This window comes from Nicotiana tomentosiformis, chromosome 9 (genome assembly GCF_000390325.3).
Source record: "Nicotiana tomentosiformis chromosome 9, ASM39032v3, whole genome shotgun sequence".
Classification (NCBI taxonomy): domain Eukaryota; kingdom Viridiplantae; phylum Streptophyta; class Magnoliopsida; order Solanales; family Solanaceae; genus Nicotiana; species Nicotiana tomentosiformis.
This window is the reverse complement of record NC_090820.1, coordinates 117,431-135,302: the sequence shown is the minus strand read 5'-3', so window position 1 is coordinate 135,302 and position 17,872 is coordinate 117,431. Positions and strand designations below refer to the sequence as shown.

The window sequence follows — 17,872 nt, the reverse complement described above, 5'->3', positions numbered from 1 at the left end:
GCAGGGGTATTTTTATACGGATAGTAAAAGGAAGGGTAAAAATGATCTTTTTCTCATAGTAGAGCGGCAAATATGGCCCTTATCCGTTGAATATACGAGATAATATTTAATAGGTAGGGTATTGGACTTATTACTATTGACATATATATAATGGAGCAAATATAAAGTATAAACATTTCAGATATCCAAAAATTCAAAGTATCCGATCCGTAATCCGAAAATCCAAAAAAATGAATTTCGGGTTTGCCCAAACTATGCCCACCCCACCTGGAAGGCGCCGTCATCCCGCTACACCAATTACTTCTTTGTCAAGAATTTCTACGTGATCATCATCATTCGTGCAGAATTTAAAAAATCATACACCTTTCTTTTCAAATTAGAATAGAAAAGGCATTTATGTAGAAGAGATTAAGAAAGAGCTAAATAATTTATCTTCACCAACCAGTAAGTGCGAATTTTTTTATGACTATAGAAACCGGGCACACATCTTAACTATTCCACCGAGTACCTTCTACTTTCCACTAGTAGAGATTACTAAGTAACTCTGTCCACCGAAGGAGAATATTAAAAATAAAGAATGCAGATGGAAAATGATTTTTATTACAAAGGCAGAGAGTAAGGGCTACTTGTTAGATCATCCATCTGTTATTTTTTCCATTAGTCCAAAGCTCAGAGAAATGTCCCCAAAAGCATTTCGAACTAGAAAACATGTTATGAATCTACACAACGAATTAAAATTGTTTCGACCAACTATAAGTACATAGAAATTTTGATACAACAGTATATTCAGCTACTACATGCCTCAAAATACTTCTTCCTTGAATAATGGATTGAATGGCTGCTGGCTTTTCCATAAGCATCTCATTCTACTTCACTCAAGATTGGTACAATGAGTGGTTTCAACTGTGCAAGATACACAATCGCCCACCTATCCATAAGAACAATAAAAGCGTTAGAAACAGTTAAAATTTCCATCGATATGTCATTCATGTTGGGCAACCCGGTGCACTAAGCTCCCGCTATGCGCGAGGTCCGGGAAAGGGCCGGACCACAAGGGTCTATTGTACGCAGTCTTACCATGCATTTTCTCCAAGAGACTGTTTCCATGCATGTAACTCATGTTGGTTGAGTGTAATTACTTATACCTCTCACTTGTTATATCCGAACGCTAGCATACTAAAAGAACTTATGGTTCTCAGTAGTTCAAGCAGAGAGTAGCAATAATCCAACAACTACTTTTTAAAGTCCCAAGTGAAAATGACATTATTTCAAGGGCAACCAGAACTAGCAACATCTTCAAAAGGTGACTAATCCGTCAACAATACAGCCTTCCAGCAGGAGGAGAATTTCGGTGGCTTGTGCAGAAAACTGACCAAATTACACGAGGCTTTCTTTTTAATTCTTTTTTACAGGAGGCTTCTTTAAACAGAAGCTGCTTCCAAGGAGCCAACTTTCTTTTCACACTTGTCAATTACACCATTCCACACTGATTTGTCCTTGAATTTTGCACCTAAAGGCAATCCCAAATAGGTAGTAGGAAACTTTTCAACCTTGCAACCCATGATATCAGCAAACATATGAATATCACTGTCAGCATTCAAAGAAAACATTGAACTCTTGGCCAGGTTTATTTTTAAACCCGTCACTGTTTCAAAAGCCAACAGAACCACCCTCAAGTGAAGCCCTTGATCTCTATCAGCCTCACACATCAACAAGGTATCATCAGCATAAAGACTGAGAAATTTCTATACTATTTCCTGAATGACCCTCCATTTTAAAGCCTTTTATCCATTCACTTCTCACAACAGTTTTAATCATCTGACTCAACAACTCCATTACTAGAAGAAACAAGTAGGGAGACAGAGGGTCTCCTTGCCTTAAACCTCTTCAAGAATTAAAATAACCTACTGGACTACCATTGATTAGTATTGAGAACTTTGTAGTGGAGACACAAAATTTTATCCATTGAATCCACTTACCTCCAAAATTCATCTTTTCCAACAACTTCAGCAGACAAGGCCAATTGACATGATCATAGGCCTTTTCTAAGTCCAATTTGAACACCACTCCAGGCAATTTTCTTTTCCAGTAGTAGTCTATACATTCATTTGCCAACAGAGATGCAACTGCAATTTGTCTACCTTTCCTAGAATCATGATTATTGCGCACACAGTTCAACTACGTAACCAGCCAACTCCTCAAATGATCATATGTTCTTCATTGTAGCATCTGTTAATTTACAGCATGTATATAGTGTAGTATTGTCCCACATTGGTAGAGGAGTAGTATGTCCTTGTATAGTATAGCTATAAATAAGGACCTCTTGTGTAGTAGTATTTATTCATTCAATATATCAATAACATATTTTCTCCCGTGCCTTCTCATATGGTATCAGAGCAATTGTGAGAGACTTATCGCTGTGCATAAATTCCAGCGATTCCGGGAAAGAGAAATCAGTATTTTTTTAAGGTTGTTTTCTATCTGCTTCATTTATGTCAGTGTTGTGCAAAATCCAACACTACCACAAGAGTCGTCACTGTCCGGCGACCAAACCCCAGTGAACAACTCCGGCAGAAGCAGCCTCACGCGCCACCAGAAGCTCACGCGCCGGCGCGTACGACCACTTCCGGCCATTTTTTGAAAATCTTCCTTCAGAACAGTTGGGTCGCCTGGTAATTCCGATCCTACCCCTACTGTTTTCATTTCATTCCGACAACTTTGAGTTTTTTCCGGTAGCTACAGTACTATTCCGACTGCTACAGTCCAGTATTCTGTTTCTTTGTTTCCGTACACTGTTTCAGTGGATTACAGTTGATTCTTTTTCCTATTTGGCAATAATTTGCAACAATGTCCTTGGGATTTGATGCTTTTGGGTCTAGAAACATGAGTTCTGGAAACTCTAGTGCTATTATTACCTCGGAACCTTTAATGGGAGGTTCAAACTACTTAGCTTGGGCTTCATCTGTCGAGTTATGGTGTAGAGGTCAAGGTGTTCAAGATCATCTAATCAAACAGTCTAGCGATGGAGATGAAAAGGCAATAGCACTTTGGGCAAAAATCGATGCTCAGTTATGTAGCATCTTGTGGCGATCTATTGATTCCAAGTTGATGCCCTTGTTTCGTCCATTCCAGACATGTTATTTGGTTTGGGCAAAGGCACGCACCTTATACACTAATGACATATCTCGCTTCTATGATGTGATATCACGGATGACAAACTTAAAGAAGCAGGAATTGGATATGTCTACTTACTTGGGTCAAGTACAGGCAGTCATGGAGGAATTTGAGAAGTTGATGCCAGTTTCGGCTAGTGTGGAAAAACAACAAGAGCAGCGACAAAAGATGTTTCTCGTTCTTACCCTCACTGGACTTCCTAATGATCTTGATTCAGTACGCGACCAGATTTTGGCTAGTCCGTCTGTCCCGACAGTTGATGAATTATTCTCTCGATTACTCCGCCTTGCTGCAGCACCAAGTCCACCAGTGATCTCATCACAGATACTTGATTCCTCTGTTCTTGCATCCCAGATAATGGATGTTCGGACATCTCAAACTATGGAGCATAGACGAGGAGGAGGTCGTTTTGGAAGATCTAGACCCAAGTGTTCTTATTGTCACAAACTTGGACACACTCGTGAAATGTGTTATTCCTTACATGGTCGTCCACCCAAAAATGCTTACATTGCTCAGACCGAGACTCCAGGTAACCAAGGATTTTCTTTATCTAAAGAAGAATATAATGAGCTCCTTCAGTATCGAGCAAGTAAGCAGACATCTCCACAAGTAGCCTCAGTTGCTCAGACTGATACTTCTGTTTCTGGTAATTCTTTTGCTTGTGTTTCCCAGTCTAGCACACTTGGCCCATGGGTCATGGACTCCGGCGCTTCTGATCACATCTCTGGTAATATATCACTTTTGTCAAATATTGTATATTCACAGTCTCTTTCCACTGTTACTTTAGCCAATGGATGTCAAACTAAGGCAAAAGGAGTTGGACAAGCTAATCCCTTGTCTTCTATCACCCTAGATTCCGTTCTTTTATGTCCCTGGCTGTCCTTTTAGTCTTGCATCTGTTAGTCGTTTGACTCGTGCCCTCCATTGTGGTATATATTTTATTGACGATTTTTTTATTATGCAGGACCGCAGTACGGGACAGACAATTGGTACAGGACGTGAATCAGAAGGCCTTTACTACCTTAACTCACTCAGTCCTTCCACAACATGTCTAGTTACAGATCCTCCAGATCTAATCCACAGACGTTTAGGACATCCGAGTTTATCCAAACTTCAGAAGATGGTGCCTAGTTTATCTAGTTTGTCTACATTAGATTGTGAGTCGTGTCAACTTGGGAAACATACCCGAGCCTCCTTTTCGCGTAGTGTTGAGAGTCATGCAGAGTCTGTCTTCTCCTTAGTTCATTCTGATATATGGGGTCCTAGTAGAGTCAGTTCATCCTTGGGATTTCGTTACTTTGTCAGTTTCATTGATGATTATTCAAGATGTACTTGGCTTTTCTTAATGAAAGATCGTTCTGAGTTATTTTCTATATTCCAGAGTTTCTGTGCTGAAATCAAAAATCAATTTGGTGTTTCTATTCGCATTTTTCGCAGTGATAATGCCTTAGAATATTTATCTTCTCAATTTCAGCAGTTTATGACTTCTCAAGGAATTATTCATCAGACATCTTGTCCTTATACCCCTCAGCAAAATGGGGTTGCTGAGAGAAAGAATAGGCACCTTATTGAGACTGCTCGCACACTTCTAATTGAATCTCGTGTTCCGTTGCGTTTTTGGGGCGATGCAGTTCTCACAACTTGTTATTTGATTAATCGGATACCTTCATCTCCCATCAAGAATCAGATTCCGCATTTAGTATTGTTTCCCCAGTCACCCTTATACTCTCTTCCACCTCGTGTTTTTGGGAGCACGTGTTTTGTTCATAACTTAGCCCCTGGGAAAGATAAGTTAGCTCCCCGTGCTCTCAAGTGTGTCTTCCTTAGTTATTCTCGTGTTCAGAAGGGATATCGTTGTTATTCTCCAGATCTTCGTAGGTACCTTATGTCAGCTGACGTCACATTTTTTGAGTCTAAACCTTTCTTTACCTCAGCTGACCACCATGATATATCTGAGGTCTTACCTATACCGACCTTTGAGGAGTTTACTATAGCTCCTCCTCCACCTTCGACCACAGAGGTTTCATCCATACCAACCGTTGAGGAGTCTAGTGTTGTTCCCCCTAGTTCCCCGACCACAGGAACACCACTCTTGACTTATCATCGTCGTTTGCGTCCTCCATCAGGCCCAACTGGTTCTCGTCCTGCACCTGACCCTGCTCCTGCTGCGGACCCTGCTCCTAGTACACCGATTGCACTTCGGAAAGGTATACGGACCACACTTAACCCTAATCCTCATTATGTCGGTTTGAGCTATCATCGTCTGTCATCTCCCCATTATGCTTTTATATCTTCTTTGTCCTCGGTTTCCATCCCTAAGTCTACAGGTGAAGCGTTGTCTCATCCAGGATGGCGACAGGCTATGAGTGACGAGATGTCTGCTTTACATACCAGTGGTACTTGGGAGCTTGTTCCTCTTCCCTCAGGTAAATCTACTGTTGGTTGTCGTTGGGTTTATGCAGTTAAATTTGGTCCCGATGGACAGATTGATCGACTTAAGGCCCGTCTTGTTGCCAAAGGATATATTCAGATATTTGGGCTCGATTACAGTGATACCTTCTCTCCCGTGGCTAAAGTGGCTTCAGTCCGCCTTTTTCTATCCATGGCTGCGGTTCGTCATTGGCCCCTCTATCAGCTGGACATTAAAAATGTCTTTCTTCACGGTGATCTTGAGGATGAGGTTTATATGGAGCAACCACCTGGTTTTGTTGCTCAGGGGGAGTCTCGTGGCCTTGTACGTCGCTTGCGTCGGTCACTTTATGGTCTAAAGCAGTCTCCTCGTGCCTGGTTTGGTAAGTTCAGCACGGTTATCCAGGAGTTTGGCATGATTCGTAGTGAAGCTAATCACTCTGTGTTTTATCGGCACTCTGCTTCAAGTCTCTGTATTTATCTGGTAGTCTATGTTGATGATATTGTTATTACTGGCAATGATCAGGATGGTATTACCAATCTGAAGCAGCATCTCTTCCAGCACTTCCAAACTAAGGATCTAGGCAGATTGAAGTACTTTCTGGGTATTGAGGTTGCCCAATCTAGGTCAGGTATTGTTATTTCTCAAAGAAAATATGCTTTAGACATTCTTGAGAAGACCGGGATGATAGGTTGCAGACCTGTTGACACTCTGATGGATCCGAATTCTAAACTTATGCCAGGACAGGGGGAGCCGCTTAGCGATCCTGCAAGCTATAAGCGGCTGGTTGGAAAATTAAATTATCTCATAGTGACTAGACCCGACATTTCCTATCCTGTGAGTGTTGTAAGTCAGTTTATGAATTCTCCCTGTGATAGTCATTGGGATGCAGTTGTCCGCATTATTCGATATATAAAATCGACTCCAGGCAAAGGGTTACTCTTTGAGGATCGAGGTCATGAGCAGATCATTGGATACTCAGATGCTGATTGGGCAGGATCACCTTCTGATAGACGTTCTACGTCTGGATATTGTGTTTTAGTAGGAGGAAATTTGGTGTCCTGGAAGAGCAAGAAACAGAATGTAGTTGCTCGGTCTAGTGCAGAAGCAGAATATCGAGCAATGGCTATGGCAACATGTGAGCTAGTCTGGACCAAACAATTGCTCAAGGAGTTGAAATTTGGTGAAATCAGTCGGATGGAACTTGTGTGCGATAATCAAGCTGCCCTTCATATTGCATCAAATCCGGTGTTCCATGAGAGAACTAAACACATTGAGATTGATTGTCACTTCGTCAGAGAAAAGATACTTTCAGGAGAGATTGCTACAAAGTTTATGAGGTCAAATGATCAACTTGCAAATATTTTCACCAAGTCTCTCACTGGTCCTCGTATTAGTTATATATGTAACAAGCTCAGTACATATGATTTGTATGCACCGGCTTGAGGGGGAGTGTTAATTTACAGCATGTATATAGTATAGTATTGTCCCACATTGGTAGAGGAGTAGTATGTCCTTGTATAGTATAGCTATAAATAAGGACCTCTTGTGTAGTATTATTTATTCATTCAATATATCAATAACATATTTTCTCCCGTGCCTTCTCATAGCATCAATATCCCAATATCAAAAACCAGAAAAATCGAACAACCCACTGTCTAGTTTATCAAGCGATATATAAAACAAGTAATCAACCAAAATATGTACGTATCAGCGGAAAGGAAGTCTACATAATACATATAATGAATGGGTGATTAAAAATACAACCCCTTTAAACATCAAAACTTTTAAACAATGCAGTGCGACGTAGAAAATTCAGAATAGGACTTGACTAGTTTCTCGTTTCAGGTCAAACACGTGAAGTCATGCTTCAACATTCAAGAACTATGGCAATATGTACCATGTCTTGTTTTTTTATTGACCCCACGCATGTTAAGAGTGTGTTTTCTTTTTCTTTTTTCCTTTTTTGTGCGTGGGGGTGTGTTCGCTCTGTGTGTGTGTGTGTGTGGTGTGTGATTGAGAGAGAGAGAGAGAGGGATAGAGATAGAGAGACTCACATCATCCAACAGCATACTGTAGCAGTTATAATCAATGTCAGGTGTAACCTGCACCACCAAACTTCAGTTAGAGATGTAGCAACAGAGCTCAAAGTTTCTGTTCAGATGGTTTGTTCTCCACTGATCTTCAAATACTTCACTCTATAAAGAATATGCTTTACTGCTTTTTGTTAGTTGCAATCCTAACATTAGGAGGTTTGAGCAAAGAAGTGATTATAATGGGACCATTTAAGCAATTAAACTGATATTTGACTTACTAATAATCATGCAAATTACAAAGTATTCTAAGGAAGCCTTAAGAAAAAGGGAATTTAGAAAGTTTGTGCTGCCTTTGATCCAATTATAAGCAACACATAAAACATAGAGCATTTTGAATTAAACTAACTTAGAACTTAAACATGAGGGACCTCAATGTAAGGAATGTTAATGTGGGAAATCTTAAAGCTCAAGTCTTTGAAGGTTTATTCAAGGTCACGATAGTCAGAACTCAGAAGAGCATAGGTGAAGTCGATGCTCTATTTTTTTCCTATAATATCTCCCCGAGTGTCTGTTATCTCAAACCTGTTCAAAAATTCCCAGACTATTCCAAATCAGAGATGATCAAAAGATCAAAAAATTGCAGCACAAATCGTTCAACAATCTTGTGCTCAAATCATTATCACCGGATACAAACTCTAAAATCTAGGTGATTACCAATCCGCCTAAGTGCAGAATATACTTTGTATGGGTGAAAAAGATGCAAGTACTCAGTGGAATGATTGAGTGCGCTAAAGCTGGCCAGGACACCACCATAACAAAAGGTAAAAAACGAATAGACTTCTCCAATCAAACTAAGCAAGAAACAAAATAAACAACTGATGCAATATCAAAGAAGCATGGAAAAGAACTACAGTACTCTTTCTTTCTTTTTTTTTTGATAAGTAAAGGCTTTTATTGAAAAAAAGTACCAAGATGGTACAGAAATCAGTACAAACTTTGAAACTACAACAGATTCCCCATCATGCTACATGTTTCCCCCCAAGAAATACAAAAAATCCAAATAATGATCCATCGTATCTAGAGTTTTACTAAAGCCCCAGAAAAATAAGTTCTTGATACATTTGTTTTTAACTCTAGCAATCCGCACCCTCATCCCTTCAAAGCATGCCTTGTTTCTTTCCAGCCATAAAGTCCACACAATACATATGGGAATAGTCCTCCAAGTCTGTTTCAAGTTTCTCTTCATTTTCTGAGCTTGCCATATTTCCAGTAAATCAGTAATCTTCTGTGGTATGACCATAGCTACTCCCGTAATAGTAAGAAAGAGCTCCCAGCATTGTCTTGAGATTTTGCAATGAAGGAATAAGTGTTCAACAGTTTCCTGTTCAGCTTTGCAGAAGTAGCATCTACTACACAAGGAATAGCATCTCCTTTGCAATTTATTTTGAGGGAGACAGGCATCCCTAGCTGCCAACCAACCAAAACAAGCTGCTTTCATAGGCGCCTTGGTTTTCCATATCATCTTCCAAGGCCAATTATGGTCCTCCTGACTGTTCTGTTGTAGTAACATTTTGTAACAATTATTAACTGAAAATTGTTTATCCCTGCTGTTGATCCAAATCAAATTATCTACTTTATTCAACTGGATTGAGCAGGTGTTCAGTTGTTGCAGCAATTGACAGAAGCTATTCAACTCCCAATCATTCAAATTTCTCCTGAAAGTAATATGCCAGCCTGATGTTGGGTCAAAATCTGCAATGTGACCATCTTTATTTAAAGCACAGCTAAACAAGTCTGGGAACCTATTTTTAAAGCACTCATCTCCATTCCAGATGTCTCTCCAGAATTTGATTCTAGCACCATTGCCAACTTCCAGTTTTGTATGCTGTAAGAATTCATCCCATCCTTCACTTATTTTCTACCAAATTCCCCCACAGTGCTTCAATTGTGCAGAGCTTTGTCTCCAACCCTCTATTTCCCTATAGATAGCATCCAACATTTTTTTCCAGACCTCATCACTCCCCCTACTATATCTCCATAACCATTTGAATAGCAAACTTTTATTATGCAGTTTCAGGTTTCTTACTCCCATCCCTTGTCTTCTTATCCTCTGTGACCAAACTCCACTTGACCAGATGAATTTTTCTTTTGTTTGCATTTCCTTCCCATAGGAATTGTCTTCTAATAGAGTCCAGTTTTCTCTCAACTGCTGCGGGCATGCTAAGCAAAGACATGGTGTATGTCGGGATACCATCTAGGACACTGTTAATCAACACAAGCCTTCCCCTCAAAAACAGATATTGTTTTGTCCATGGAGTTAGCTTCTTGCTACATCTATCAATAACCCCTTGCCAAAATATTCTTATCCTTTCTCTTCACCCCTAGTGGAAGCCCCAGGTAAGTAGTGGGCAATTTCTCTAGTCTACAAGCCATTATATCTGCCAAATCCTCAACACACTCATCAGCATTGATGCTAAAAATACTACTTTTAGCCAAGTTAACTTTTTGTCCAGTAACAGCCTCAAAACATAGGAGCACCCCTCTCAAATTTGAGCTTTATCAGCTTCACAGAATAGGAGAGAGTCATCTGCATATAAGATATGAGTAAGCATCATGCCTTCTTGGTCTGTCTTGCCAATTTTTAGCCCCTTTAACCATCCCAAACTTTCAGCTCTCCTCAACATTGTACTAAGAATTTCCATAACCAAAATAAAGAGGTATGGTGATAGAGGATCACCTTGCATGAGGCCTAGCTGAAAAATCCTTGGGCATCACCATTGATTAATGTGGAGAATTTCACAGTTGAAATACAAAATCTAATCCATTTTAGCCATTTATCACCAAAATTCATCAACTTCAACAAATTCAGCAGGCTATGCCAATTTACATGATCACAAGCTTGCAGGCCACCCCTTTTTTCCTCCTTTTCATCAGGTTATCAAGGCTCTTGTTGGCAACCAAAGCAGCATCAGTAATTTGTCTTCCTTTGATGAAAGCATTCTGATTAGGGGAAATCGGACTATTTATGACCTTCTTAAGTCTTTCTGCCATTAATTTTGAAAACAAATTGTATACACTACCCAATGAGTCTGAAATCTTTAATCTCCTCTGCTCCTTTCTTTTTAGGGATTAGAGTAATGAAAGTGGAGATTAAGCTTCTGACAAAAGAGCCTTTTTTATAGAAAGCATCCGTTGCTCTCCAGATGTCCATCCTCAAAATACCCCAGCATTTTTGGAAGAAGAACAAATTAAAACTATCGGGACCGGGGGTTTTATCTCCTTTAAAAGATATTGTGAGAAGGCATGGGAGAAAATATGTTATTGATATATTGAATGAATAAATACAATACAAGAGGTCCCTATTTATAGCTATACACTACAAGGAGATATTACTCCTCTTCCAATGTGGGACAAGACTACACTATACATATCTATAAACTAACACTCCCTCAAGCCGGTGCATACACATCATATGTACCGAGCTTGTTACACATATAACTAATACGAGAACCAGTAAGAGACTTAGTGAAAATATCTACTAGTTGATCATTCGACTTTACAAACTTTGTAACAATATCTCCTGAAAGTATTTTTTCTCTGACAAAGTGACAGTCGATCTCAATGTGTTTAGTCCTCTCATGGAACACCGGATTTGACGCAATATGAAGAGCAGCTTGGTTATCACACACTAGTTCCATCTTGCTGATTTCTCCGAACTTTAACTCCTTGAGCAACTGCTTGACCCAAACTAACTCACACGTCGCCATAGCCATGGCCCGATATTCGGCTTCGGCGCTAGATCGAGCAACTACATTCTGTTTCTTGCTCTTCCACGAGACCAAATTACCTCCTACTAGAACACAATATCCAGACGTAGAACGTCTATCAAAAGGTGATCCTGCCCAATCAGCATCTGTGTACCCAACAATCTGCTCGTGGCCTCGATCCTCGAATAGTAATCCTTTGCCTGGGGCTAACTTTATATACCGAAGAATGCGAACAACTGCATCCCAGTGACTATCACATGGAGAATCCATAAACTGACTTACAACACTCACCGGAAAAGAAATGTCAGGTCTAGTCACTGTGAGGTAATTCAATTTGCCAACCAACCTCCTATATCTCGTAGGGTCTCTAAGAGGCTCCCCATGTCCAGGCAGAAGCTTAGCATTCGGATCCATAGGAGAGTCAATAGGTCTGCAACCCATCATTCCAGTCTCCTCAAGAATGTCTAAGGCATACTTTCGCTGTGAAATAACAATACCTGAGCTAGACTGAGCGACCTCAATACCTAGAAAATACTTCAATCTGCCCAGATCCTTAGTCTGGAAGTGCTGAAAGAGATGTTCCTTCAGATTAGTAATATCATCCTGATCATTACCAGTAATAACAATATCATCAACATAAACCACTAGATAAATACACAGATTAGGAGCAGAATGCCGATAAAACACAGAGTGATCAGCCTCACTACGAGTCATGCCGAACTCCTGAATAATTGTGCTGAACTTACCAAACCAAGCTCGAGGGGACTGTTTCAAACCATATAGTGACTTGCGCAATCTACACACACAACCATTAAACTCCCCCTGAGCAACAAAACCAGGTGGTTGCTCCATATAAACTTCTTCCTCAAGATCACCGTGGAGAAAAGCATTCTTAATGTCTAACTGATAAAGAGGCCAATGACGTACAGCAGCCATGGACAAAAAGAGACGAATAGATGCTACTTTAGCCACGGGAGAGAAAGTATCACTATAATCAAGCCCAAAAATCTGAGTATATCCTTTTGCAACAAGACGAGCCTTAAGCCGATCAATCTGGCCATCCAGGCCGACTTTGACTGCATAAACCCAACGACAACCAACAGTAGAGACTTACCTGCAGGAAGAGGAACAAGCTCCCAAGTGTCACTCGCATGTAAAGCAGACATCTCGTCAATCATAGCATGTCGCCATCCTGGATGAGATAGTGCCTCACCTGTAGACTTAGGGATAGAAACAGTGGACAAAGAAGATATAAAAGCATAATGTGGTGACGACAGACGATGATAACTTAAACCGAACATAGTGGGGATTAGGATTAAGTGTGGATCGTACACCTTTGCGGAGTGCAATTGGTTGACTAAGAGGAGACAAGTCCGCAGTAGGTGCAGAATCTGATGCGGGGCGTGAATCACCTGGGCCTGATGCTGGATGTGGACGACGATGATAAGTCAAGAATGGTGGAGCTGCAGAAGGTTGAACTGGATTATGTGGAGGAACTGGAGCTATAGGTGGTGGAGCTACAACCGGAATTGTAGGTGGTGGAACTGGAGCTATAGGTGGTAGAGCTACAACTGGAGCTATAGGTGGTGGAGCTACAACTGGAGTTGTAGGTGGTGAAGCTGGAGTGACTGAATCTCCAAAAGATGAAACTGGTAGTACCTCAGAAATATCTAAGTGATGACCTGAACCTGTGAAGTATGATTGGGTTTCAAAGAAGGTAACATCAGCGGACATAAGGTACCGCTGGAGGTCAGGAGAGTAGCATCGATACCCCTTTTGTGTTCTCGAGAAACCCAGAAAATACGCACTTAAGAGCACGAGGAGCTAACTTATCTGTTCCTGGAGTAAGGTTATGGACAAAACAAGTGCTTCCAAAGATACGGGGTGGAAGAGAGAACAAAGGTAAGTGGGGAAACAAGACAGAGAATGGAACTTGGTTCTGGATAGCTGAAGATGGCATACGATTAATAAGATAGCAAGATGTAAGAACGGCATCCCCCAAAAACGCAACGGAGCATGAGATTGTATGAGTAGGGTACGAGCAGTTTCAATAAGATGTCTATTTTTTCTTTCAGCTACCCCATTTTGTTGAGATGTGTACGGACAAGATGTTTGATGAATAATCCCATGAGATTTCATAAACTGCTGAAATGGGGAAGACAAATACTCTCGGGCATTATCACTACGAAATGTGCGAATAGAAACTCCAAATTGATTTTGAATTTCAGCGTGGAAGGTCTGGAAAATAGAAAACAGCTCAGATCGATTTTTTATCAAAAATATCCAAGTGCACCTGGAATAATCATCAATGAAACTAACAAAGTAGCGGAATCCTAAGGTAGAACTGACCCGACTAGGACCCCAAATATCTGAATGGACTAAAGTAAAAGGTGACTCTGCTCGATTATCAAGACGTCGAGGGAAATGGGAGCGGGTATGCTTACCAAGCTGACATGACTCACACTCTAGAGCTGACAAGTGAGATAAACCAGATACCATTTTCTGAAGTTTTGACAAACTGGGATGTCCCAACCGTTTATGTAATAAATCTGGTGAATCAATAACAGGACAAGTTGTAGAAGGAAGACAAGATGTGAGTCCATGTGATTTAGCAAGGATAAGGTAATAAAGTCCGTTTGATTCACGCCCGGTACCAATGATCCGCCCCGTAATGCGTTCCTGTATAAAAACATGGTTATCAAGAAATAAAACAGCGCATTTAAGTGATTTGGCTAAGCGACTAACAGCTATGAGATTAAAAGGACTATTGGGAACATAAAGGACTGAATCTAAAGGTAAGGAAGGAAGTGGGCTTGCTTGACCTATTGCAGTTGCCATGGTTTGAGACCCATTGGCCATTGTGACTTTTGGAAGAGATTGAGAATACGAAATAGTAGTGAAAAGAGATTTATTACCAGAAATATGATCTGATGCACCTGAATCAATGACCCAAAACTCAGAGGATGAAGATTGGGAGAAACAAGTCACGCTATTACCTATTTGAACAACAGAAGCTATCTCAGACGATGTCTGCTTACATGCTTTATACTGAAGGAACTCAATATACTCTGCTAAAGAAACCATCCGACTATTCAAAGCATCGGTCCCCATGTCGCTACAATTTGTAGTAGTAGCTGAAGAAATAGCTTGAAAAACACTGTTTACAGCAGGAAAACAGAACATTGTTCTGCGCCGGAACACTGTTCACGCCGGAAACACTGTAGCTCGCCGGAAAATTCCAAAGTTGTCGGAATTTGTTGTAACCAGGATGGATAGACTCGGAATTCCTTTGTGAGCAAGTTGTCCTGAAGAAATATTTTCAAAAAATGGCCAGAGAAGTCACTGTTCAAGTGGCCGGAATTTGATTTGAATTAGATGGGTAGGCTCGGAATTTTGAGGAGAACACACTGTCCTGAAGAAGCTTCGTGAAAAAATGGCCGGAAAGTGGCCGGAACCCTCGCCGGAAAAGTTGTTTCCGGAGCGTGGAGGAGCGTGGCGGCTTTTCTGCCGGATAAAATTTCAAGGGGTTGGTAGTCGGAGGGTGATCTACCTGATGGTGGTGTTGGTTTTAGCACAACACCGACAGAAAGTGACTTTCACTTAGACAAGCCTTAGGTCACCGGAAAAATTACACGATGACTAAGTTCTTTCTTCCCGGTTAACGCTGGAATGACGCACAGCGATCTTTTCTCACTAATGCTCTGATACCATGTGAGAAGGCATGGGAGAAAATATGTTATTGATATATTGAATGAATAAATACAATACAAGAGGTCCCTATTTATAGCTATACACTACAAGGAGATATTACTCCTCTTCCAATGTGGGACAAGACTACACTATACATATCTATAAACTAACAGATATGATAACCTTTTCCAGCTCCTCCATAGTAAAAGACCTCTCCAACCATTCCTTATCTTCATTTGACAGTCTTTTTACACTATCATTTTCCCAACTAGGCCTCCATTGTTCAGATTCACTAAACAGATTTTTATAAAAGTCCAAAATATGAACTTTAATAATCTCATCATCCTCCACAAGTTCACCATCAATAATTAATTTATCTATGCAGTTATATATCTTGTGTGTTGTTGCTTGTTTATGATTTTTTTTTGTGTTTTTGTCTCCTTGTTCAATCCACAAGCATCTGGATTTCTGTCTCCAGGAGATTTCTTCAACCTTTGCTATCTCTTATAGTTCCTTCTTGATTGTCATCCTTTCGGCCTCCCATTGTGTTTGATCATGAGGAGAAACAATTCTTCTGTTGTGATCTAGTTCTTCTAACTTTGCCATTGCTTTGCATTTCCTATCCTCCAATTTTCCATATACCTCCATGTTCCATTTTTTCAGGTCCTCTTTTAGCAAAACTAACTTTTTTGCGAGGATCATATCAGGTTCCCCTGCTAATTCATAAGAATCCCACCAGGTCTTGATCAAATCAATGAAATCTTTGTGTTCAAATCACATGTTTTCAAATTTGAAGTAACCTTTTCTTTTTTTTCCAATCACCACATTCTAAGAGAATTGGACAATGATCTGAAGTGGTTCTTGGAAAAACTCTCTGTCTGATGCTCTTAAAGCACTCATCCCACTTCTCTGAAAAGAGGAATCTGTCTATTCTAGAAGCACAAGAACTATCTCTACTTCTAAACCACGTGAAATTACCTCCATGCAGAGGTGGATCTATTAAAGATAACTCATTTACAACTCTGGAGCTAATTGCTCTTGAATTTCTTGCCTCCCCCAGCTTTTCATATGCAAACCTGATCACATTGAAATCCCCTCCAACAGACCATGGTTGGGAGATTATACCATTGATGGCAGCAAGTTCCTTCCATAATGCCTTCCTAACCTTCCTATCACAAGGGCCATCGACCCCTGTAAAAGCTAATTGTTTCCCTGAGTTTATTTCCTCCAAAGCCACTGTAATGGAGTGTTGTCTACTCTATTTCTGATATGTCGATAAGCGATTAACATATAATACTTCCTCTGTCCCAATTTATATGGCATCATTTGACTAGGCACAGAGTTTAAGAAAAAAAGAAAGAAACTTTTGATTCTTGTGGTCTAAAACAAGCCTTAAATATTTGTGTGGTCGTAATCAATCTCATTAGGGGCATTTTAAAGTTAAATTATTTCTAAATATAGAAAGATGATATTCTTTTCGGACAAACTAAAAAGAAGAGCGCCACATAAATTGGGATGGAATAATTGATTAACATTCAATTAGTTCAATAAAAACAAAAAAGTTACTAACTTTAGTAAACAGTGAATCTCTAATACACAAAATGGACACTAATTTCTGATAATAAAGCGGTTTAATCAAGCAGCCTGCAGAATAATCAACAACAATAGGCCCAAAAATAAAAAACAATGTGAAGGTAATGTAGATAATTTGTAAGAAATTAGAGCATACAGATTAGTGGAAGGCCCTCTATTGCAGCAGATTCCAGCACAGAAACATGCAATAACTCCAACCACAACAAAAATTAGAGTTGTTACCAAGAACCCCATTTTCCTTCCAATCTCACAACTTGTATTTTTTCTGCAAGAATATTATGAGCTGAAAACTGGATAGTTTCGGCAAAGTATTATATAAAAACAAAGAGAAAAATAAATAGATTATTTTACCAAATCCGCCAATGGGTTCTGCAAATGAGAGAGATAGAGAGAGTCTATGGAGAAAGTTTTTGTAAAATAGGGGGGTTGGGGGGGGGGGAGGGGGGGGATGTTACTGATGTTGGATGAAGGAGAAGCAGAAACGGTGATCTAAAAATATTATAATGCTAAGGGGGCGTTTGGACATAACAATTGTAAAATTCGAACATTTTTAATGTGAAAATGGTATTTGAAAATTAAAGTTTTGTTTGAACATGAATATATTTTTGGGTTGTTTTTAAAATTGTCAGTGATTGAAAATTTTGAAAAATAATATTTTGTAATTTTTTAAATTTTCAAAAAATTACAAAATTCATGTTCAAGTAAAAATTAGAAATTTTATGGTGAAACACTCATTTCGGAAAAATTAAACTTTTTCGAAAAAAGTAAAATAAATGCCTATGCTATATAGAAACGTTTTTTGCGGCGACAATAGTCGCCACTAAAAGTAAATAATGTTGTCACTAATAGTCCATCGTACGTCGCCAGTAGAAGAAGCGACAACTATGCGACTTTATTGGCGCCGTTATTTACCTTTAGAAACGACTTTAGTCGCCACAAAAACTGATTATATATAGATGTACACTCTTTCTATTTTTAATATTTTTGCATCTTGACTTTTTGTCTATTATAATTTCCATTATGTGTATATGTAGGAATTTTCTCATCACATTCTAATTATATAAGTCTTATATTTCTATATTTTTCCTAAAATTTATATTTTATTCCTCTTTTTTGTTTTTTTTACTTATTATCGTAATTATATTATTCATTACTTAATATTATTAAATTGTCATATGAGTCTTTTATTAACTTGTCAATTT

The 17,872-nt window shown here is 39.5% G+C and overlaps 1 protein-coding gene across 1 annotated transcript; it reads right to left on the bottom strand.

Annotated features, from left to right (window-relative positions):
- Window positions 1–578: 578 nt before the first annotated feature.
- LOC138898327 (V-type proton ATPase subunit e1-like) lies at window positions 579–17,128 on the bottom strand. Its single transcript, XM_070184368.1, has 4 exons — window positions 17,022–17,128; window positions 16,807–16,935; window positions 7,642–7,689; window positions 579–928 (listed from the first exon to the last, which is right to left on the bottom strand). Exons 2-4 carry the CDS (start codon window positions 16,902–16,904, stop codon window positions 862–864), a joined length of 213 nt encoding a protein of 70 aa, XP_070040469.1. The 5' UTR covers window positions 16,905–16,935; window positions 17,022–17,128; the 3' UTR covers window positions 579–861.
- Window positions 17,129–17,872: the final 744 nt, after the last annotated feature.

Coding starts and splice junctions, on each gene's coding strand:
- LOC138898327 (XM_070184368.1), bottom strand. CDS start 16,904: ATGGGGTTCTTGGTAACAACTCTAATTTTTGTTGTGGTTGGAGTTATT. Junction 7,690..16,806: donor AGAGGGCCTTCCACTAATCT/GTATGCTCTAAT, acceptor TTGGTGGTGCAG/GTTACACCTGACATTGATTA. Junction 929..7,641: donor ACAGTATGCTGTTGGATGAT/GTGAGTCTCTCT, acceptor TCTTATGGATAG/GTGGGCGATTGTGTATCTTG.